The 23,271-nt window shown below is 35.9% G+C and overlaps 5 protein-coding genes across 14 annotated transcripts; 3 read left to right on the top strand and 2 right to left on the bottom strand.

Moving 5' to 3' along the window:
* Positions 1-2,869: 2,869 nt before the first annotated feature.
* LOC104808080 (gibberellin 2-beta-dioxygenase 1) lies at positions 2,870-5,573 on the top strand. Its single transcript, XM_010533605.2, is given in 4 exon segments — positions 2,870-3,312; positions 3,736-4,084; positions 5,116-5,237; positions 5,239-5,573. Coding segments are annotated over 4 exon segments (1,002 nt in total). The 5' UTR covers positions 2,870-2,941; the 3' UTR covers positions 5,399-5,573.
* A 166-nt stretch (positions 5,574-5,739) lies between these two features.
* Positions 5,740-9,785, top strand: LOC104808081 (tyrosine--tRNA ligase 1, cytoplasmic-like). Of its 5 annotated transcripts, none has more exons than XM_010533608.2 (11): positions 5,740-5,808; positions 6,657-6,771; positions 7,035-7,191; positions 7,618-7,901; positions 7,986-8,082; positions 8,476-8,581; positions 8,670-8,752; positions 8,828-8,964; positions 9,077-9,182; positions 9,277-9,336; positions 9,435-9,784. In XM_010533608.2, exons 2-11 carry the CDS (start codon positions 6,668-6,670, stop codon positions 9,453-9,455), a joined length of 1,155 nt encoding a protein of 384 aa, XP_010531910.1. In that variant the 5' UTR covers positions 5,740-5,808; positions 6,657-6,667; the 3' UTR covers positions 9,456-9,784. The 5 variants fall into 5 exon arrangements, 4 of the variants coding, with proteins under 4 accessions (XP_010531910.1, XP_010531912.1, XP_010531909.1 ...); XM_010533610.2 differs by having other exon boundaries at positions 5,769-5,808; positions 6,654-6,771; XM_010533607.2 differs by lacking the exon at positions 5,740-5,808 and adding an exon at positions 5,822-5,947 and having other exon boundaries at positions 9,435-9,785.
* Positions 9,786-11,258: 1,473 nt separating this feature from the next.
* LOC104808078 (coiled-coil domain-containing protein 94 homolog) lies at positions 11,259-13,617 on the top strand. The gene is made up of 5 exons (XM_010533601.2): positions 11,259-11,540; positions 12,142-12,291; positions 12,395-12,529; positions 12,653-12,718; positions 13,010-13,617. Exons 1-5 carry the CDS (start codon positions 11,343-11,345, stop codon positions 13,430-13,432), a joined length of 972 nt encoding a protein of 323 aa, XP_010531903.1. The 5' UTR covers positions 11,259-11,342; the 3' UTR covers positions 13,433-13,617.
* On the bottom strand, positions 13,578-15,702 carry LOC104808079 (interactor of constitutive active ROPs 1). Of its 4 annotated transcripts, none has more exons than XM_010533603.1 (3): positions 15,448-15,702; positions 14,877-14,940; positions 13,578-14,670 (listed from the first exon to the last, which is right to left on the bottom strand). In XM_010533603.1, the coding sequence occupies exons 1-3, from the start codon at positions 15,503-15,505 to the stop codon at positions 13,680-13,682; spliced, it is 1,113 nt and encodes a 370-aa protein (XP_010531905.1). In that variant the 5' UTR covers positions 15,506-15,702; the 3' UTR covers positions 13,578-13,679. The 4 variants fall into 4 exon arrangements, with proteins under 4 accessions (XP_010531905.1, XP_010531904.1, XP_010531906.1 ...); XM_010533602.2 differs by having other exon boundaries at positions 14,877-14,957; positions 15,448-15,701; XM_010533604.1 differs by lacking the exon at positions 15,448-15,702 and having other exon boundaries at positions 13,578-14,735; positions 14,877-15,441.
* A 1,639-nt stretch (positions 15,703-17,341) lies between these two features.
* LOC104808077 (protein sip5) lies at positions 17,342-21,790 on the bottom strand. 3 transcript variants are annotated; one of them, XM_010533599.2, is made up of 10 exons: positions 21,403-21,790; positions 20,658-21,131; positions 20,273-20,324; positions 20,144-20,189; positions 19,940-20,021; positions 19,683-19,827; positions 19,497-19,596; positions 18,950-19,016; positions 17,865-18,412; positions 17,342-17,649 (listed from the first exon to the last, which is right to left on the bottom strand). In XM_010533599.2, the coding sequence occupies exons 2-9, from the start codon at positions 20,847-20,849 to the stop codon at positions 17,885-17,887; spliced, it is 1,212 nt and encodes a 403-aa protein (XP_010531901.1). In that variant the 5' UTR covers positions 20,850-21,131; positions 21,403-21,790; the 3' UTR covers positions 17,342-17,649; positions 17,865-17,884. The 3 variants fall into 3 exon arrangements, with proteins under 3 accessions (XP_010531901.1, XP_010531900.1, XP_010531899.1); XM_010533598.2 differs by having other exon boundaries at positions 17,573-17,779; XM_010533597.2 differs by having other exon boundaries at positions 17,573-18,412; positions 21,403-21,787.
* Positions 21,791-23,271: the final 1,481 nt, after the last annotated feature.

Raw genomic sequence — 23,271 nt, 5'->3', positions numbered from 1 at the left:
TAAAAAATCTAAACAAATTTACAAAACACACACATACATATATATATATATAATTAGGGATGGATATTTGGATTTTTTTTTTGGTTTCATATTCAAGATTTTTGTTTTTGAACAATTATAGTCATTCATTTTCTATATTGAATTTCTTTTTTGTAATATTATTTCTATCTATAATTAGTTTTTTGTAAAGAATATCCGTTTCCTTTGTTTTCATTTAATTTTAAAATTAGTTTTATATTTGATTCAAGTTAAATTTAGTTATCTTATTCGATTCAGTTATTCAAATTTAATCCAATTGGATAATAGAACTGAAATAATCCTTACTACAAATAAATAGTATAAAATTCAAGATTTTTTTTTTTAACTCGAAATTTTTGACTCGACTATATCTTCCAAAATTTAAAGATAACTTGTATATTATAATTAAATTGTGGATCTTTTCATCCGTTATTCGAACACGAGATATTAAATAAGAACTTCACCTTTCTTTCTTAACCATCTACGACTACCCGGTCAACATGGTCGGGATGAGATTTTTTTCCTCTAATTCTTTACTTTTTTTCAATATTTTAATTATAAATAAGATGCAAACAAAATAAATATTGGAATCTAAATTATTTGGGCATACGATGAACCCATCATGTTCCATGTACGTCCACTATATATAATATATAATCATATGTTTTGTGAATCTTAGTTTTTGACTGACACATTATGCTTCACCTAAAACTGCAGAACACGTGGCACCGCAACATCCCTGGTTTATTTCCCTATTGTATCAGACACAGCTACATATTTATATGTTACACACACACATATATATATAATTTATATGTATTATAGAAATTCATATATATATATAGCAACCTTTGTGTCAAATCTCCAGGTCAAAAGGTCGTCTATATAATAATAGTGCGTCTCAATTATTCTCTCGCTCATTCATAAATTATGAACTTTTTATTTGATACATAATTAAGATACGTACCAAGGTTTTACATAATATAATATATAGTGGGCTTGCGTAATCATAATAATATATTATAATATAAGGAAAATAGCACGTACGATCAAATAAAACACAAAAGAAAAAACAAAGGTGTATGTGTTGCAGCGTGTCGATTTCATCTCCTCATCTTTGAATTTTTGGTACGCTCTGTGTAGAAGTGTAGATTAAATTTAAATTGGTAATATATGTATACAAAAATATTGTCGGCTCTTTTTATAATATTTTTTTACAAAATTTGTGATATTCATATGTAACATTTTATAACATGTGCAATATAACAGTGGTTTTTTTAACCAATGAACCTAGATATTGTAAACATTAGATTTGCAGTATTCTATTTTTTGGATAATAATCTAGAAAAATATCGGTTTAACAGTTTTCAATTAGAAAAATCTTCAAATGATGGTTATTGTGTTGGATAGAAATAGATATTTCATTTTGGATATATGAAATCAAGTAGAATACTAATAAATAATTAATTTTTATGAAAAAATGTATAATTATGTTTCACCCAAATAATTAACCATATGATCATTTCAAATAATCATAAACTTATTGATACCATATAGTATAGAGTGTTATTCGGCCTCAAACGAGATTATCATTAATATCGGATCACCTACAGTTCTATATGAAGCTTATAAGTTTATTTAATAAATCTTTTGTTGGTTATTAATCATTTCAATAACTAATGAATGGATTATATATAGTTTATTTTTTATTAATTAATTATATGTCTATCGCATACCCTAAACAAGGAAGTTTTATTTTCGGGCCATTTAATGCTTCTCATCTTCTTTTAATGAATTATCAGCTCTATATTATTTACTTAATCAACCTAATATATCTTTATAATTTTTGCCTGTTTTGTGAAAAAATTAATCTGTTGAGTCTTTGATTTTTTATTGAATCAAATAGAAAGTGAATATGTATTTAAAAAACTTAGAAAGGGAAAATGTAACGATAGATAGTTAGTAATGTAGAAAGTTAGAAAGTAAAATAACAAAATTTAAATAATTTTCAAAATAATGTTAGTTTTAAAAATAAAATAAAAATTAAAGGATTTTAGAGCCCACAAACACGAAGACATATCTGACAACCATGCAGACAAGACTTGGCTTGTCTTCAGAACACGTGTCTCTTTGTCTCTTACCAGAACTAGAACTTATTTTATTCCTTTTATTTGGTTCCGAACAAGAAGATAAAGAAAATAAAATGTTCAAAATTTGTACATTTATTTTATTTCCTAAGAATTTGAAAAAAAAGTGCTAACAAATTTAATTTCTTAAGATTTATTTCAAATAATTTAATAAATTAAACTTTCTCAAATGATATTTAGCATAGTTTGTGAGCAATAAAATTTGAGTTTATTCATAATGTTTTGTCTCACTAAAACATTTTGATAAATTCAAATTTATACATTACCTTAACTATATCTTTTATTCAATTAGTTACTAGATCTCGATTAATGTTTGGATAATAATAATAATAATAATAATAATAATAATAATAATAATAATAATAATAATAATTAAGAAATTGAGAAAAAAGATCACCACTTGATAAATTTTATAAATTTTTTAATAGTTTTGTTGAAAAACAATTGCTGAATTTAATGATATTCAATTTTTCTGGTAATCCAGTCGTCATAGTCGAGATTACAAAATATAGAAAAAAAAACATTTAAATCAAATTTTAATGTAAATGCCAAATGGTAGTAACAAAGCGAGTTTAGGTTCTAACGTGATTCATTTAAATATCCAAAATTTGAATATCTTCTAGATGTTCAGGTCTACGTGCCGTGATTTAGTTGGAACTCAATCGTACGGCATCGTATGCTCTCTCTCTCTATAAATGGCCATGACTGACGCATAACTCTGATGTCTCAGCTTCCATATCTAACACGCAAAAAAAAAAACACTGCAAAAGCAAAAAATGGTGGTAGAAACTCAGAATCCAAACACGACCTTTTCGCCGCACGCCACAAGGTTTACATCAATCCCGATCGTGGATATCTCCGACCCAGAATCCAAACACGACCTTTTGAGAGCCTGCGAGGACTTTGGATTCTTCAAGGTGATCAACCATGGCGTTCCCACGGAGCCCATTTCCCGTTTGGAACAAGAAGCTGTCAAGTTCTTCTCCTTGCCCATGTCGGAGAAAACCAAAGCCGCCGGAGATTCTGGTGACCCTTTTGGCTACGGGAACAGGAAGATTGGTCGGAATGGTGACGTGGGTTGGGTTGAATACTTGTTGATGAACGCGAATCTTGATTCGGGTTTCTTGAAAAACCCGGGAAAAATCAGGTTCGATAGCTCTTTTTCAATATCCGTCATTACTTATTCTTTTCCCAGATCGAAGCTTTGTTTCTCGCTATGTCCTGATCTATGGGTTCAACTCTTTTGTCTATAATAACGACTCCGTATCTTATTAATTACATCGATTAACTGGTTATGTGTTATTTTCTGTCTTTTATAACATGACAGGAGTCATCTCATGTCTAAACATGGGTATTTTATTTAAACTTCGGGGGAAAACAAGACATGTTCGCTATATAATATATTTTAAGAACATGTAAAGTCGGGCGCCATAATAAATATTGATTGATTCGACGTACCTACCATTCATAAAATGTATCTTTTTGACAATAGTGACATGACAAGTTGTATCAATTCCTCGCCGTTTTTGTTGGTGGAAATTGAAACGAAACCAATGTTTGATTTGGGCAGGAGAGCAATAGAAGAATACATAACGTCAGTGAGAAAAATGACATGTGAAGTGTTAGAGATAATGGCCGATGGGTTAGGGGTTCAACCGAGGAATACGTTAAGCAAACTCTTAACCGACCAAAAGAGCGATTCCATGTTAAGGTTAAACCACTACCCTCCCTGTCCTCTCCTCAAGAACGCCAATGTGAAGAGCGTTATCGGCTTCGGAGAACACACGGATCCTCAGATCATCTCTGTCCTGAGATCCAACAACACTTCCGGTCTCCAAATCGCTCTTCGTGACGGTTCTTGGATCTCAATCCCGCCCGACCATTCTTCCTTCTTCTTCAACGTCGGCGACTCTTTGCAGGTATTCATTATAAGGGCATTAACTAATCGTGGTAATGATTATGGTAACGATGCCCTTGTAATCATCGATAGTCTTGTTTCATTCTCGTTCTTATAACTTTTTAAGATGATATTCTAATGAAATGAGTCGATTATATATGACCAAATGGTTTTACGGTGAACCGACGAAATATATATATATATATATATGTTTTTTTTTGTTAATATATATATATATATATATATATGTTCATATTATAGAAATGGGTTGAGGTGAAAACCTAACACGTTGGATTGGAATAAATAAGGGGTGGGGACTAATTAAATGGTACTTATGTTTCATGAGTGTGTCGGTATATTGGTCACCACAATGCGTTGGCATGATTATTTTTTTTAGTGGTTAGATACGTCGCTCCTTGTCCTGAAGATCTTTGCCATTGTTTGACATTTTCCTTTCGAGTGAATTTCATTCCATGCATGTGGATATATACCTATATATATATATATATATATATATATCGAGATTAGTGGATATATATATATATATATTGATACGTCATTACAAGGATTGTTGTCGTGAATTTAAATTTAAATAGAAGACGTAGTTTGTTTTAGTAAAAAATTTAGTATTACAAGAAATATATATAACTATTTTTTCATAATATTCAATACCCTCCGTATAATCTCTCATCTCAAATCTCCATATAAATAAGTACTTATCTCATATACAATTTTTTTTCGTCAAATTCAAGTTATTATAGCTAGCGTCATTTACATAAAAAAAACAGAAAACAAAAGAAAAAAAATAATATATATGTAGATTACAAATTGACTTCAGCTGGTTGCCGAGTGAAAATTTGGATTGCTGATTGGTTTGCACAGTTGAACAACAAAATGGGCGGTGACCTGAAGAAAATCAAAGTTGTTGGAGAATACTTCAAGGAGATATGGAAGGCTGCTGGGATGAACGATGACAAGGTGGAATTCCTGTGGTCATCTGAAGAAATAAATGCTCGGGCAGATATATATATATATATGTGTGTGTGTGTGAAGGTGATGACGAACGGGAGGTTCAAAAGCGTGAGGCATAGAGTGATGGCGAACAGTGAGAGATCGAGGCTTTCCATTATTTATTTCGGTGGGCCCCCTCTTTCTCATACCATCCTCCCTCTCCTCCCTCACAAACGAGGAGGGGGGCGGCGGCGGCGGCGGCGACGGCGACAATCTATACGAAGAGTTCACTTGGTCTGACTACAAGAACTCCGCCTTCAACTCTAGGCTGGCCGACAACAGGCTCATCCCTTTCCAAAGGAATCAGCTTTCGAGGATGTTATGAACCAATAATAAAATATTACGTTCCAAAGGCATGCATACAAAATATAAAAAAAATATCACAGATATTTATTAAAAACATTATTGCATTCTAATATTGTTTTTTTTTATTTATTTATTTGGGATTGGTATAAAATACACTACTTTAGTTTAGGGTTTTCAACTATCCTGATTTTAATGCGGCTTCAATTCAAGCAAATCCGGTTTAGTATGTGGTTAGCTTGGCATGTGAATTTTCCCAAACCGAACCGGGCTAAACAAAGGACCGAAACGACGTGAACCGCGGCGGCTATCTACTGAAATTCCAGAAATGCCCTTACCGTAGTTCCGGGCACTTTTTCTTTTTTTTTGAAACCCTATCGGGAATATCGAAACCTTGTCCTTTCTTCGCAATTTCTACGCCGCCGATCTCCGGTGAGCTGTTTCGCTCGTTCACCTTCCCTTTCTCCTGTTTTATTTTTAATCTCTATCAGTGAAACCGAAAATGTCTGTCGATTTCGATTCCATTTGTAAGAATTTGTGTACATGGGATCGTAGATGTTTGCCTTCTTGGGTAAATTTCTGGGCTTAATTTCGATTATTAATGTGATTCCGGGCAGTAATGTTGTGCGAAATGATTTTACGCGTTTGTTTTCCAATTGAATTTACTGATTGGACTGTGGAGTGCTCATGTCTTAGATTAAACTTCTGGATTTTTTCTTAACCTTTGGTCTGATCCATGTGCCTGTGTAATACCGACCTGTCCCCTTGTTCTGTTTTGTTCTTTCTCCTGAATGATTGCTCGAGCCAATGATGTTTGCTTCCTTGGCTGTCATTCAGTCAATGCTCTAGAGCCAGATTGTTATCTGGGAATATTTTCCCCTGTTCCTTAAAATCAATTAACAGGAACCCTTTTTTCCAATCTGAAGCACGTTATCGTCGGTAGGTTTGGTAGAATTTCGTCGAAATTTTCATCCAATTGATTATAGTTACTGTTACATCCCCTCCATAGCGTGACAAATCAGCATTGTTAAGCTGTTTGTGTGTCAGTAGAAAATTTGTGATCAGACGGCTTTATGTTTCCTGAAGTTCCCAGTTAATAATGATGAGTCCTATGTAGTTTGGAGCAATAGGAGTGTTTGGAATCATAGGACTTATGGTCCTCTGGTTAGTTTCGCCTTTGAAAATAAATCGAAACGGCAATACTTTCTATAATAACACGACGTTTTAGAGTTGTTGCCCTTTGCCAGGGGTTATTTTAAATCATTGTTCTCATGTAGCAGCGGCAGTTTCGATGGCTGAGCAGTCTCCGGAGAATATTCTGGTGCCTGTGGAGGAGATGGAGGCTCTTGCTGTACAGGGAGCGAAATCAGCATCTTTCTCAGCCACTGGATTCCAGTGAGTTCTCTTGTTGCTTTTCCTTGTACTCCCCCCATGTGTTATGCACACATTGTTGCATACGATAGGTCAGATGGATTGAATTGGGTGTCTCATGAGTTGATTTTTCCTTACAAGTTTCATAAAAATCGGTCAGTTCTCTGTTGAGTGTTGGTATAAAATCAGAAAAAGTTGTGGATTTTTGTACAATTTTGCGCATGTAATAGATCTATTATGAGTTGCTATGTACATGTCGGTTTATCGGGTTGAGTCCTTTTATCTAGGATAAGTGAGGGGGACATTGAAAAGAGATTCCAGATTGTGAGGAGTGTTGGTGAGGAATGCATACAAGAGGATGAGTTGAGGAATCTTCTCACCAAGAAGGTTGCTCCGATTTGCTATGATGGTTTTGAACCCTCCGGAAGGATGCATATTGCACAGGTTGCTTACCTTTCTGATATACTTGTTTGATTCTGAAGGGGCATATGATGGGCAGTCCTGATGTTTCTCTCATCTTTCAGCTTCACGTTTTATAAGATAGTTAACCAATCGCAGTGAGAAAAGGTGGAAGATATTTGATTAATCAAGCAAGCCTGGAGATACCCTCTGCTATATTAGGTATAATTCTCATGTAATGAGCTTCACTCATTTATAAAGTTGTCTGTAAGAAGAATTTGAAGGATACGAGAGAATTGAAAGATGTCAGGGGTTTGAGGAGTATTTTATTCATATGTAGATTTGATTTTACCCATGGAACTGAAACTTTTTTCTTCTGTTCTTCTGAGCTTGTTCAAACACATTAAGTCTATGCTACTTTTCCATTTACTTCAATGGTTTGTGTAAGAGGCTTCTGTTATTCTGTAACAGGGAGTGATGAAGGTTATCAACGTGAACAAATTGACTTCAGCTGGTTGCCGAGTGAAAATTTGGATTGCTGATTGGTTTGCACAGTTGAACAACAAAATGGGCGGTGACCTGAAGAAAATCAAAGTTGTTGGAGAATACTTCAAGGAGATATGGAAGGCTGCTGGGATGAACGATGACAAGGTGGAATTCCTGTGGTCATCTGAAGAAATAAATGCTCGGGCAGATAAGTACTGGCCTCTTGTCATGGACATTGCTCGCAGAAACAAGCTCCCTCGAATCTTAAGGTATACTTTGAAACTTTCGCTTCATTCATTCAGTTCTGTAACAACAATCACAGGCCTAAATAATACGTTTTCCAACTTTGTTAGGTGTGTGCAGATCATGGGACGAAGTGAGACAGACGAGCTGAGTGCTGCCCAGATTCTTTACCCATGTATGCAGTGTGCGGATATTTTTTTCCTCGAGGTGCTCCTATATATATATACACATAGTTTGGGTATATTATTTTTTTAGTAGTTTGGGTACATAGTTTGAGGAATCACATGTAACGGTGTTCTAATGCATATAGTTCATTGGATTACAAAATTTAGAATTACTTACAATAAAAACTTTGCAAGTTAAATCACCGGTTGAAATCTCATTCTGAAGAAAGTCTGGGAAAACTGGTTCCTTGTTGAAAAACTCCTCATACATGCATGTTCCTTGGACTGGACAAAGATTATGTGTGCGCATATCTGAGATCGTGTTGATATAATTGACATTTAACTCAATGGAAGTAATGTTGTCTTTATCACGTGTCTCTGCCTTTTCATGACGTGCCTAAGATTGGTGATGAAACTTCTTGTTTTACTCGTGCAGGCTGATATTTGTCAGCTAGGAATGGATCAACGAAAAGTAAACGTGCTTGCAAGAGAATACTGTGACGACATAAAGAGGAAAAATAAACCCATTATCTTATCCCATCGTATGTTCTGCTTCTTCTGTTCAATTTTCGGTCCGCTGTACCCGTTTACTTTTATCATTTATCATCTTCAGCTGTATTGCCCTTGCAGATATGCTTCCGGGTCTTCAACAAGGACAAGAAAAGATGTCCAAAAGTGATCCCTTGTCTGCCATTTTTATGGAAGATGACGAGGTTGGTAAAGCAGCTAGTTAAGTAAGAGTTGGAAGGGAGGTGAAGAGTTTAGTTTAATGGTTCTTGTCTTTGCAGGCAGAAGTTAATTTCAAGATCAAGAAAGCATATTGCCCTCCGAAAATCGTGGAAGGGAACCCATGCCTTGAATACATCGTATTGCAATGGTTTCACGAGTTCACGGTTGAACGGAATGAAAAGAACAGCGGTAAAAAGTGAGTACTCTCGCTTACGAGCTTTTCGTAAATATTCTACTAATCTTACTATATTGAGAATTCTGCTTAATTGCAGCAGAAAAAGAATAACTTTCTAATTTCAACGTCACAGGACCTACACAGAATTTGAAGAAATAGTCGATGACTACAAGAGCGGGGAGTTGAATCCCGGAGATCTAAAGCCGGCACTCTCCAAAGCCTTGAATAAGATACTGCAAGTAAGCCCCTAATGATATGATATTATCAAGAACGATATCCATATGTCGGTCCACAAATGATTGTGTTACTTCCGATATGATATTCACAATGCAGCCTGTCCGAGATCATTTCAAGAACAATGAACGTGCCAAGAATCTGCTCAAACAGGTTAAGGTAATAAATCATCTCGGCTCTGCTTCCCTTTTCAGCTCGAGATTAATCCGTTTCATCCTGAAGCAAAGCCTCTGATTCTGGTTAAATGTTTCTTGCAGGCTTACAGGGTCACCAGGTGAAAAGCACAGGACATGAAGAGAAGAAACATATGTCCCTATGCCTTTGCCGTTGTTGCATTGCTTCTGGGACATGTCTCTCTGTCTTACTATTGAGAGTACTTTGTTGGATTTTGGTATTTGTGTGTTTCAGATAATACACTTAGTTAGGGTTAATCCCACAAAAAACCTCAAACTTGTTAAAATGTTCCATATAAAACCCTAAACTTATAATCTTCCACAAAAAATCCTGAATTTGGTAAAAACTTCTACAAAAATTATAAACTTACAATTTTCTTCTATATAAAACATTTGATTTGTTTGACCAAAAATTTTGCTGATATGGCACGCCAGATTGCTTACATGGCACTGACTCACCTATCACATCAATGCCACATCATCATTTTAAAATTTTAAATATAAATTTTATATGCAAATCCTCTGTATCTTCATGCAGCGGATTCTTCAAGCTTCATTTTAGTCAAAGAGCAGCTTCTGGGAGAAGCGAACTACAATGTGTGGTCCAGAGCCGTTATGAAGGCTCTAAATGCGAAGAACAAGCTCCGTTTTGTTCTTGGCAAGATTCCTCGACCAGAAGACGATGATGATGATTCTCCATGGATGCGATGCAACGATCTGGTAACTACTTGGTTAACGAATTCAGTTTCATCTGAAATTCGTACTCAGATTTTATATTTGGATTTAGCTCCTGAAATCTGGAAAAATTTGGAGAAGAGGTTTAAGCGTACCTTTAAAATTTTAAATATACATATATATACCTATATACAAACATACATATATATATTTTTATCAAATATATATATATATATATATATGTATATTAAGTTTGTATTTTAAAATTTTAAATATACAAATATATATATATATATATACCTATATACATACATACATATATATTTTTTTTTTATCAAATATATGTATATATATATGTATATTAAGTTTGTATTTTAAAATTTTAAATATACAAATATATATACATATACCTATATACATACATACATATATATTTTTTATTATCAAATCTCTATATATATATATATTTGTATATATATTAAGTTTATAATTTAAAATTTTAAATATACAAATATTTTAATCAAATATATAAATTTACATATATAAATTTATATATATATTTGTACATATATAAATTTATATATATATTTGTACATATATATTTTTATTAAATATTTTAATTTTTAAAATGATGACGTGGCGTTGACGTGGCATGTGAGTCTCCGCCATGTCAACAATTCGGCATGCCACGTCAGCAAATTTTTTGGTCAAACAAGTCAAAGGTTTTATATGGAAGAAAATTATAAGTTTGTAATTTTTGTGGAAGTTTTTACCAAATTCACGATTTTCTGTGGGAGATTACAAGTATGAAACATTTTAACAAGTTTGAGGTTTTTGTGGGATTAACCCCACTTAGTTATAATGTTTGTCGAAGTTTGTGGATGTTTTGGTTAATTATCATTTATCAAATTGAGGAATCATGGTTATGTAACATAGGTTCAATGTACGGGGAAGCTTTGGTTTTACCGGTTTACTAATACTCCCGCTAAATTAATTTTGGTTTGGTTTAGTTTTGTTCGGTTGCCTGTTAGATTTTGTCAATAAATCAAAGAAAATTTTGTTTTGGTATGGTACTGGATTTAAGCCAAATTAAATTTGGCTCGGTTAGGTGGGTTGGTTATATCCAAGGACTTGATCGAACCGGAACCGGTAACCGGTTATCCGTAAACCGATTTCCAGCGGTGGAACGTTTGAAGATTTTACAGCGACCCTAACTAAAGGTGATAAGGAGAAGAAGAGAAATTCATAAGGAGAGATTTTTGTTTCTGTGATTTTGCTTAGGAGAAGGAGGAGCTTGGCGAAGAAGAAGAAGGGAACATGGGAGAGAGGAAAGTTCTGAACAAGTATTACCCGCCGGATTTCGATCCGTCGAAGCTTCCCCGGCTCCGGCGACCGAAGAATCAACAGATTAAGGTTCGTATGATGCTTCCGATGAGCATTCGCTGCAACACTTGTGGGAATTACATCTACAAGGGTACCAAGTTCAATTCCCGCAAAGAGGATGTCATCGGCGAAGTAAGGATCATTCGTTTTCTTTTCAGCTTTTTATTTTGGGCTTCTCGATTTTCGGCCTGATATTGTGTTCTCTGTTTTATTCGTTTGAATCTGTGATGCTTTACGAGCTTTAGGGTTAATGGGCATGCCATGTGATTGAATTTTTAGAGCTTTCAGTGAAGATTCAGGGATTATTGTTGTTATCTTATGAATCGAAACATTTCTGCAGCGAATCAGAATTAGGATTTTAGGGTTTTGATGAAATTGGGTGTTTTGGTCATAAACGGAAAGTATAAGTAATCAATCCAGCTCTTGGAGTTTTGATCACTTAGACTGGGATCATACTTGTTCAAACAGTGGAAGCTAAGGATCTAAAAGGTCATTGTTCGAAGGGGTTAGCATTCTTGTTATTCGACTTGCAATAAAAGGATTCGTTTTTCATATCAGCATCACAAAGTATAATTGCCTAAACATATCTTGAACCCTAAAAGTTTCAGATTTTGTTCAGAAAAGGAGATGAGTTTAACACACTGGGGTGTACAATACACGAATATTTATGCTCAATGATGTCTCTGAGGCATTGTTATTCAATGGGTTTTGTTATGTTCCTTGTCTTGTGCAGACATATCTGGGGATCCAAATATTTAGGTTCTACTTCAAGTGCACCAAGTGCTCCGCCGAGCTGGCCATGAAGACTGATCCACAAAATTCTGATTATGTTGTCGAATCTGGGGCAACCCGTAACTTCGAACCCTGGCGTGCAGAAGATGAGGTAAGGATTTCAAATTTAGGTTGACTTTGTCACAGAGCGTGGAGGTTTGTGTATATATATATTTCCAAGTTGATTAACCTGTTACCTTTTCCTTCTTTACCAGGAAACTGAGAAGGAGAAAGGGAAACGAGAAGCTGAAGAGATGGGGAATGCGATGAAATCCTTGGAGAATAGAACTCTGGATTCAAAAAGAGAGATGGATATTATAGCAGCACTTGATGAAATGAAATCTATGAAGGTATGATATATGTTACGCCAGCTTTACAGCGCGGAAATTGATTCTTGATGTGTCATAGTATTTTAGTTGTTTATCATTAATCTATTGGTACTAATTACCATTCTTTTGTTTCTCTGCATGCAGTCTAGGCACGCTACTGTCAGTGTGGATACAATGTTGGAGGCTTTGCAAAGAACAGCAGCTGAAAAGGTGCAGTGTCCGAGGTCTTTTTGCTTTTTCGTATACGTAATGTTTTGACATGCTTTTCTAAGTTACTTACGAAACAAAGATTTAAGTTGTCTTAGCGTCTGGATAAAGTCTTTCGAGCTGTGACCTGGTGGTGGTTAATTACACATTATTTAGTGTATAGCATTCAAAACAGAGTTTTATTTGTCTTTGTAGTTTATTTAGGAAGGCTAAGCCAGTTTTGTTGTTCTTCACAAATGCATGCCCCTCTGATGTAACATCACCTTTTATGTGGATTCTGATTTTTTTTTACAGGAAAAAAGATTGGAAGAAGAGGACGAACCACTCATAAAGTCGATATTCAGTAAGCCGAAAGAAGTCATCCGGAGGATTGCAGATGAAGAACTGGATGATGATATCACTGGCCTTCGTGACGGGAACAAGGAACCATCATCTTCAGATGCTTCAAAGAAGAGAAAGGCTGCTTCGGAAGAAGGTCCTAGCAACCCCACGGATATTTTGGCCAGTTCCGGAGAAAACCCGAGCGAGCCGAAGAAAAGCAACACTAGTCATACTAATAATCCATTCAAATCCATTCGGATATCGGTCATCAAGAAGCCAGCTGCTCCGTCAAAATCAGAAGAGGCAAAGCCAGTAGAGTCCGACAAGTCTGGTGTGAGGACGAACACGGGACTAACATCCTTGTGCCAGAATTATGGCAGTGACGACGAGGATTGAGCTCTTTGCTACTACAGGTTTCATAAAAAAAATTCTCTCACAGATCGGTTTAACTCGTTAGAACCGAGTTTTTTCGATATGATTTTGGGTAGAACTTTGTTAAGAGCTGAAGTGCCGTGAAGAAATAACATGGAACCACACAGGAAAAGCAAGATCAAGATGAGTCTTCATGATGTTGTTCATTACTACAATGTCCACATAAATAGATCTCAAATTGCTTTCTTCAGTCACAAGCAATCCACACTTCTCACTTCTGCCCTTTCTTCCTCCACAAGTCACCTAACATCCTGATCCCTGACCCTGAACCCTTCCTCTTCCCACTACCTAACCCATCTTCTGAATGTTCATCCGACCCTAAATGAAAAAACCCTTGTGTGAAATTCTTGTCCATTGACCCACAGCTTTCTGAAACCCGACCGTTCATTTTGACCTCGACTCCTCCGGCTAGAGCTTCAGCTGCAGCATCTGCCGCTTTCCTCCATTGCTCAGTCTGTAATGTCATCTTCTTCATCTCTGCTTCTAGTGCCTGTTTTGCCTCTTTTGTTGATTCCAGCTTCTCTTTCATCTGAGCTTCATTTTCTCTGGTTCCTTCAAGTTCTTTCCCGATTTGATCCATCTCTGCAGCCATTTCCTCTTGCTTGGCCTTAGCGTTTCTCATTTCTGAAGCCGTGTCACTCAACTGATTCTTCAAGCTCTCGTTCTCCTTGCAAAGTGATTCCCTTTCTTTCTCGAGGTCGTACAGTTTGGCTTTCAACATGTTTACTTCATCTGCCTTTGGCTTTTCAACCTCTTCTGGTTCTCTCGTGATCTTCTCAACTGGAACTTCGAATACATCTGTCTCTAGCTGCACTTCACCTGGAACTTCATCTTTGTCAGCCATCTTAGGCTCGGGGACTGATCCCTCCAGACGAGCCACATTGTTCGGTTTCTTGCCATTCTTCTTAAGCTTTTCTTGAGCATGTTTCTTGGCCGACTCCGTTGTGGCCAGATGCTTTTTCAGCGCTCTCAGCTCGTCCTGGGCTTGTCCCAGCTGCGACTCCAGATCAGAAATTCGGGTTCCAAGCTTCTTCTGGTTTGGTGGTAGATCATTGTGGGACCCACAGCTCCTCGGTGATCCACGATCCAGACCGAGCTGTGGACTTCGGTCAGTGATCGGACGTTGGCGGCGGTGGTTCGGATCAGAAAATGCAGTTGATGTCCTCAGCCTTGGAGATTGCATCTGAGGCAACTCTGGACCTCTGTTCCAATCATAAACCGCCCACAAGTTCTAACCTTTTTTAGTTCTCTCCTCAGCTTAGATTTACTGTTTGCCATTTTGGCAATAAAAGATTCCAACAAGAAGAACCAAACACTCTAATTACATCATCAGGAATGTTTACAAGAGCTCTGTGTGTAGATAAGACAATCTCAGAGACAAACATATAAACATGTGTTGAATTATTACCTCGATCTCGGCATTTTGATTTCCGCGGAAGATCCAAGAGGTATTGAAGTTTGAAGGTTATGATCTGATGGAATGTGGGCACTGTCAAGTGTAAAGTACATCGATACATTACATGTGTACATATATATGAATCTATAGGAGAAGGGTATTTCTGGCATTTAAGAGCTCAAAAGCTCATTGAAGTTGGAGATTTGAGTTTATTACATCAACTACTGAATGAAGACTCATGTCGGAGAATTCCACGAAAGCGTAGAAGATAAATCACCACGCGCCACCTCACGCACGTGGGTTTTAAGAAAAATGTTGACTTGTTTGGTGAAAGGCAGAGAAAAAACACATTTGCAGATTTCAGACCAAAAAATCTTCAGTGTTCTTTGCTAAAAACAATACCCTAAGAGCAGTGGAAACACATTTGCAGGTTTCAGACAAAAACCCAAGAACGTGAACAAAGAAATCAAGATTTTTCATTGCCCCAAAGGAGAAGTTCATCTTCCTGACACCAGAGAATGGATCAAAGAGAAATCAGGCTACGGTGATGGGTTTTCAAGGAGAAGAAAAGGTTGAAACTTACCTTGAAAAGATTGAGAAAATGTCGGTTGAAATTGAAAACAGGCAGTGGTTAAAGACATGCATATATATATATATATGTCCACGTGAGAAGCGATGGACAGAAGTCTTCCCTTTGTGTGGAGTTGGATAATAGGAACAATAACATAAAACAAGAAGAAGACCCAAATGTGGAGAACAGCGAAAGCTTGTAGCTTTCTGTTGTTATTGGAGAGAGAGAGAGATTTGAAATAAAGTTGGAGATCTGGGGCTTAGAGGGAAATGGAATTGAAATTGGAGGGACCATAAGAAGAGGCAAAGGGCATAAATGTAATTTACAGGCCTGATATGAGCTCCATATATACATACATCTTGTCTCTTATTGTGTAATTCCCATTTTACCGTTAAAAATTTTAGTTAATTTATTTATATTGTTTGAATCACCTTGATTGCTTTTATTTCTATCATTTTGAGAATGTTGAGTATAGTAAGATAGTGATATTTGGGCTGTGCTTTGACGGAGAAATTCAATGCAATTTCATTAGAAATGACTTTTAATAACTATGTGAATAACATACAAAAATTATCAAATTATCAATATTTGACTTCACCAATAAAGCAAACATATCATCGGCTCAAATGCCGTGGTCTGCTTCTCGTGCCGCCTCCATTTTTTTCTGGCAAATTTTGAATTTAATAGGAACAAATGATTTGGGGGAACTTAGGGAATTTAGTATTTTTAGGGTTTTTGATCGTTTAATAATTTTAATCTGGTTTGGTTCAATTGTGATCATAATTTTAAGTATTAAATCAGATTACATAAAATATAGTATGTGACATGGAAAGATGATTTATATTTTTTATTGCGAAATTATCCTTTTTTTGGATTTCGTTAAAAAAAATATAATGTTGTCAATAAAAAATTTCGAGTGATTTGAAAAAAATATATAGAGTTTAGATCGATTTTTGGAAAATTTATCTATTTATTTAAAATTTTTATAGTTTAAATATTTATCTAAAATTTTCGTAAAAATTTAAATATTTATACACGATTTTTCTAATGGAAAACGGGAAAAAAAATTAAAGGGTTTGAACTTTGCGGAAACCGACAAACCGAAACAAAGACTGTCAGGAACATTGTCATATAGATACACACATATATATACATATATATTGATATATGCACAAAGCAATCAATTACACATTTTTTCATGTACAAATGTGTCCAAAAGACATAAAGATACCAAACATAACTTGCAAACCACAATATGGACATATTATTGTTTGTACAACGAACTAAAAATTTAAAATTTATATAATATATTAGCTGACATTTTTTTTTTCTGTATTTAATGCGAGCACACACACCTATATCATGATACTTTCACATCGTAAATTTAACGTATTTATTTCTTACTATTTGTCATTATTATTGAAATAGTATATGTTCACATGAAGAGGAGAGAAGAAAGAAAAAAATGTTCATAAAAAAAAGAAAGAAAAAAATGAACCCACCCAATTAAATAATAATTAAACCAAATTTAATATAAAAAAATTCTTTGCATTTCAAATTAGATAACGTTTTATAATAATATTTTTGTTTCAAAATAAATAACATTTTGAGATTTTTCATATAACTTTTAATGTTTTTATAAATTTATCCCTAATTATTAATATTTAAAAGTTTTATATATTTAGAAATAATAAATTTTTACATAATAAATAAGAGTATTTTAGAAAAATAATTATTTTTTTAATGTATGAGTTTGTCTTAAACATGTAGGGAGTAAATAGTTATGATTTTTTTAAAATCGAAAAAATCAAATTCGAATAAAACAAAACCAAATAAAGAAATAATTTTGAAAAGATGATTTTTTAAAATAAATATTTTATCAATCAAAATCAAATTCGAATCAAATCGAACCGAAATCGGAAATGGTTTACCTAAAAGTAAAAACAGCCAAAGGTGTGAGAGAGGCAAGTCCATCTTCACTTTTATACAAACATGTTTGGCAGCTGCTCTTGCTCCTCAACTATTACTCTTATTCTCTAACCCATTCAGAGTGACTCTGAACCATTTCAGGTTCAGCATACACCAAATTCTCCCAAGTTCCCTCAAGGTTTGGTCCAGATGCTTTGAGAGCAAAGGGAAGACAGAGAAAACTGATCATGGGTTCAAGACGTTGTGTTTCATATTGGAGACAACCGGCCATGAGAGACTCTGTTCCTAATACAAGACAGGACAGCCAAAGAGGATAGATTCATTTGTGTGGGGGACCAAGGCCAAGCAGCCATGCCTTTCTTTCTATTTTAAGCTAAGAAATAAAATCATGTGTAGTACATAACCCTTTTCCACCCTGAAACTAACAAATCTGAATCAATCACCCATCCAATTCGGACATAACAGAATGGCAAAACCACTTTATCTTATAACCCTATTACCTTTTTTTCTTGTTTTTGCATTATTGCCATGTGATTCCGGTGGGTGCACTTGCCGTGGCATGGACCTCTGCCAGAGAAACCGCCATGGCCAACATCATCTGCTCCTCGAAACTCTCTGGAAAAGGAGGTGGTGGTGGAAGATTCCGGAAGCTTCCTGAACCCTCAATCTCACTGCCGCTATCGTCTGTTAGGTCAGAGCTTGCATAGCTCGTTCCTGCCTCCCCCACATTCATCGACACATGGCATGTCGCCTCGGCAGCGTTACCGTCCACCTCTTGCTGTACTAGGTTGCTGTAATAGCCAGTACAGCTGTCTGGAAGCATGTTGTACGAGGAGGCATTCACGTTCTGGATGTTGTTGCCGGGCGGCTGCTGGCGTTCAGCAAGGGCCGCGATTGCGCAAGCCAGCCCACCAGATGGAGATGAAGATGACGGTAACGATGATCCAACAACAGGCGCCATAGATGGTGAAACGTAACGATCTTCTGCTACATACTCTGCAGAAGAGGTGAGATCACCGCACGTTGTATTTCCGTGCATCCCGTTTTCCTGAAACAAAAACATTCTAGCATCAGAGAGTGTCAAACTTGCTTAAACCAAAGCTCCTAACAGGAAATACACAGATTCCATTACGAGTAAGAACTTGATGCAACAAGTCGGTATGTCAAGATAGAAGGCCAAATCATATGATATAATGGCAAACTTCCAAGATTTACGGTTCAACATTCAATGGTTGTGAAGCTTATTGTACAACAGAAGTACTTTTCGATTCTCAAATTGTGCTAATTATTGGTAATTATTCCCCACAAGCACATGTCATAACAGAAGCCCTGTTTAAAATGATGGACAAATGAGAAAGGCAGGCGCCACTTGGACTAATTTCCATTTCCTAGAAACTAAGTTCCACATTCCTAACCAAAGGGGCAGCAACCGGACACAAGAATTTTCTCTATCTCCCTATCAGCGTGGTACTACCTGGTTCTCTCTGTTAAATGTTAATTGGCACTACTAGTGGAAACAATCCAGTGGCATGACATCTCATCCAGATGAAAAGCACATACCTATCCTACCAAATCAAAAGTTTACCTGGATGGAGAGCCATATGGCTTCCATGACCATTATGTCCTCAAGATCAACATCAAAATCATCATTCCTGCAAATGAAAGTTTTCAGATAGACCAAATAAGTACCTCATTAGTTACTAACATGAATCACTCTCATATTAGATAAACATATTCCGAACAAATCAACATTATGGAAATACATTTAGCCAGAAAAATGACGCAAAAAAGTGAGACAGACGATAATTCTGATTTTCTACGTCACAGAGTAGAAACCAAACCAATTTCAACTCAGAATGGCTAGCTGGCCCTCTCTAACAAAGAGGTAACCTAACATATTAGCCACCCACTAGTAACAGGAGGCATAATCGTCCTCACTCATTTCTGAAGTCAAATTGTGTCTAAAGCATCAAACTCCACAAAAAGAAAGAATAAATCTTGTAATGTAATTACCAACTAAATCTGAGAACGGTTGCAGAGAAAAAAGAATCATTCTTCAAACCATTGCTTAATAAAAAGGCACAGAGGAAACTGAGTAAAAGATTGACAGAACAACACGTTGAAATCCAGACCTGTTTCCCCGATGCAGTGGTTGCCTGTCTGTTGATGCAGCAGATGCATCCTGACAAGAAACAAGTTCCCCATCCTCCGCAAGACAATTATATGGTGGAGCTGTGGACCACGAAGAACAAGGAAACAAATTAAGATGCCTCCATTGTTTCTGATGAAAAAAGCAAGTGCTGACAGACAGGACCGACCGGCAGCTGAACCATATTCCATCTCAGCAGTCACCGCACTCGTGCTAGAAGAACATGATTCCAGTTGTTTTTGCATTCTTTCTTCTTCATCCTGAAGTTCCTTCTGTCTCATCCGTATTTGAGCTTCTATAACCCGCTGTTCTTCCTGCAGGATGAACAGTTGAAATCGAGATAGGCGTTAAGCAAAAATAGTATCAGTCAATAATCCATACTGTTCATTAGGAAAAGCTTTGGCTAAGATATAATCAAGCTCTTACAACTTGTTCCATGCCCTTTTCCTCCTTTGTCTTTACTCCTCGATATTCAACAGCATAATTGGATGTTTTACAAAAGGGGCACCTCATATAGTTAAGGAGGAAACCATGAGAAGAGCTATCAAATCAAATTTGAAAAATTTCCAAAAGCGTTAAGAATGAGAAGAAACCAAACACTTGAATACAATATAGGGTGGGCAAGGATACTGAGTAGGGCGAGCTGAATTAGGGTTCTTCATCTGCAAAAAACACTCTGTACCAAAGAAGCCAGGTCAAAGGGAAGGAAACATAAAAGAGATTAAAACACTAAAGTTGCAGAGGGCTAATGAGCATTACCTGTACAGATGCTTTTCATGCAACATCTCGATCTATTGAGGCTCGGGTAGTACTAAAAACACGAGAATTAAAAAAAAAACACAGCTTTAGTTTTCTGAGGAAGAAACGTCGATCCTTTCACCTATAAAACCTGTCAAGACCATACCGAATGTTCACATTGCATATTACCCCGCAACTAACCATTCAGATACCCACAAGATATTTAAACAATCTCCATACATAAGAATAACATATAAAATCACGCCAGATATGAGCCTCAAATTCACCAGTGTTTCTGAAATGACAGAAACTTTATGGGCAAGCCAAATAAGAAGATGACGCTCTAACAGCAAAATATGAAAGAAATTTGATACAATTGAAGAACCCGGACAGAAAAAACACGAACCAGAAAGCAGATTGGACATTCTTCAAGATCATGGCCGCTCTCATCATCCCCAGGATAGCAAGGTGCAAGCTTAGACTCTAAAATAAGTTTCTTGAGCTTTTTAACGTCGACGTCTTTATTAGCATACAACCCTTGTGGTCTTGTGTACCTCTCATCGACCACTTGCCTCTTCCTCCCGAGTTTATTACCCATCCCAAGTCTTGAAAAATGAGACACCCTTATGCCCTCCTCTACTGTGCGTATTCTCCAAGGTTTTAACAGAAGAGATGTCTATCACACCGCCATTAACAACGACAGCGAATGCTTTCTATGATTACCAAATTCGTGAAAGAACCCTAAGTCCGACACCTTCACCCAAAACCAGCAACATATCGAGAACCAGATGAAGAGACTTTGTATTCGGACAAGCCTGTTTTCTACGATAAAGGTACAGACTTTGAATTGGCAACAGTCCTCGGCAGAAGAAACTTCAACCTGCAAATAAAAAAAAAAACAACGTAAAATTCAATTCCAGCGCGCAATTCGTGCTCATAAAATCAAAAAGGGCTCTTCAAAAAATCCAGAACTAACAGGATTAAGAAAAAAACCCTAATCCGAACACAATTGAACACAATTTAGGGCATTTTTATAAACCCTTGGTAACCATTGACGGCCGTCACTGTCACGGGAAACGAATTAAGCATAACGAGGAGCAAAATCCCACGAATTGCACAAGGAAGAGGGACCAAAAATACGAAGAAGAAACCTGAAAACTTCGAGAAAACGGAGAGAGAACGGTGGACAGAATCTGGAAGCAAAAGAAAACAAGGAACGAGATCGAGAGGTTTGGGTAACGATAAGAGACACGATCAGGACTTTCTTCTGTAGAGAGAGACAGACAGTGGTATGTGTGTGTGGACGTGAGTATATATATATATTGTGTATATGTGTTCACAGAGAGAGAGAAGACGAGAAGTCTGTATCTGAATTTGTATTTTCTGTTTGATTACTTCTAAAAAAAAATTGACAGAAAATGTTTAGAGAGAGAGATGGCGGAGGTGGAGAAGCAAAGTTAAGGGAAGAAACGGTGGAGTAAGAGACGAGGAAAAGTATCGTCATCTCTTCCTCACCACGCGCCTCCCTCGCGCGTGTCTATTACTCTTGTTCCTTTTCCTTCTTTTTTTTCTTCTGTTTTTTGTGTGTTTCCTCTTGTTTTCGTGTTATATTAATATTATATCGATAAACAGACTAATTTGTATATTCTATATAATTAATATGCACATATACATTAAAACTAGTTATTATGTTATATATATATATATATTCCGCTAATCTAAAAATATTAGGTATATATTAGAGACAACTGAAAGATTTTAGTACTCCTATAAATCTCATTTTCATGCACTTTTTTTTTTTGTAAAAACATCTTCATGCACATTAGTCTAAATTACTATTTTTACCTAATTTAATCAGTTCTATTTTTTTTGTTGATGATTAAAGAAAACAGTGGATAATTCGGATTATAATTGAGATATTTGTAAAATAAAACAATTTTTGATATTTGTAAACTATGAATTAACATTTGAATAAAGTATAAATACAATTAATATTTGAATTCCGTCTGTATATTTTAACTTATATATTTGATTACTTTTATATTATATATATACACACGAGGTGTGTGCGCGCTAACCAATACGTAAAACGCAGGGATCGAGAGGGAAACGACGTCGTACCGTTTAGTTAGGTTTGCTAACCAACCGAAGCCGTGGAAGAATATACGAAGTCCTCTCGACTCAGTTTTGTCTTATTAAGGCCCAGCCAGCCAGCAGCCGCTCATATCTACACCCATTTCCGGTTTCGGTCGGAATATTTTGTTTTCTTCCACGTTATAACATTCGCTCGATCCGTTTCTTAAGTGTTTAGGCTTCACATGTCATAAGTTATATTCCTAATTTAGTTTAACTGAAATAAATTATATATATATATATGTATGTATAAAATGCGTGAATCCATAGATTCGCATATTATTAGTTTAATTATTTAAATTAACTCATAATAAATTAAAGAAAATTAGTTTTAATTCTTAGGTTGCACTCCAAATAAAACCAAACGAATATTTTTTTCCCACTTTTACTATCCGAAACAATATATATATATATATATATATAATTTGTATGGGTGGGTCGAATGAAGGGAAATGGTTTACCCAATATCGGTGACGTTTGGTTGGAGAGGGTGAACCATGCCAAGTTTTGTTGTCATCCGTCTCAGCCTTTTGTGAACAAACCCAAACTACATCTATACCTATGTATACACACACACACACATATATATGTATATTATTGCACATATATTTGTGTGTTATGGGCCTTCAAAATTGGTTATAGTTTCAAAGCCCATAAAGCAAAGGGTCCAATGGGCCTCTTAATACGTATATATTTGCTTATTATGGGCCTTCAGGCTCAGAACTATAAAGCCCAGGAAGCTATTGGGCCCAATAAGGCTTTCAGAGCTTTTTTTTGGGCTATTGTCAGATTCCGGTGCGAAGGGGAAAACTACCTAAAAGCTCCCCCCATTTCTTTTAATTCTTTCGATTCCCCCAAAACTATTTGGTTAATCAGTTTTCTCCCCC

This window comes from Tarenaya hassleriana, unplaced genomic scaffold, assembly GCF_000463585.1.
Source record: "Tarenaya hassleriana unplaced genomic scaffold, ASM46358v1 Cleome14, whole genome shotgun sequence".
Taxonomy (NCBI): Eukaryota; Viridiplantae; Streptophyta; class Magnoliopsida; order Brassicales; family Cleomaceae; genus Tarenaya; species Tarenaya hassleriana.
This window is presented reverse-complemented; position numbering and strand designations above follow the sequence as displayed.

Bases quoted from the DNA above. Each gene is read 5' to 3' on its own strand.
- LOC104808081 (XM_010533606.2), top strand. The intron at 7,192-7,617 runs GTTGCTTACCTT...ATTCTGTAACAG, and splicing joins GAAGGATGCATATTGCACAG to GGAGTGATGAAGGTTATCAA. The intron at 8,753-8,827 runs GTTGGTAAAGCA...TTGTCTTTGCAG, and splicing joins TTTTTATGGAAGATGACGAG to GCAGAAGTTAATTTCAAGAT.
- LOC104808078 (XM_010533601.2), top strand. From the start codon at position 11,343: ATGGGAGAGAGGAAAGTTCTGAACAAGTATTACCCGCCGGATTTCGAT. The intron at 12,292-12,394 runs GTAAGGATTTCA...CTTCTTTACCAG, and splicing joins CCTGGCGTGCAGAAGATGAG to GAAACTGAGAAGGAGAAAGG. The intron at 12,530-12,652 runs GTATGATATATG...CTCTGCATGCAG, and splicing joins ATGAAATGAAATCTATGAAG to TCTAGGCACGCTACTGTCAG.
- LOC104808079 (XM_019201973.1), bottom strand. From the start codon at position 15,034: ATGCCAGAAATACCCTTCTCCTATAGATTCATATATATGTACACATGT. The intron at 14,671-14,876 runs GTAATAATTCAA...TGATTGGAACAG, and splicing joins ATCAAAATGCCGAGATCGAG to AGGTCCAGAGTTGCCTCAGA.
- LOC104808077 (XM_010533599.2), bottom strand. From the start codon at position 20,849: ATGGGTAATAAACTCGGGAGGAAGAGGCAAGTGGTCGATGAGAGGTAC. The intron at 20,325-20,657 runs GTTCGTGTTTTT...TCGTGTTTTTAG, and splicing joins AATGTCCAATCTGCTTTCTG to TACTACCCGAGCCTCAATAG. The intron at 19,017-19,496 runs GTCTGGATTTCA...TTTCATTTGCAG, and splicing joins CCACTGCATCGGGGAAACAG to GAATGATGATTTTGATGTTG.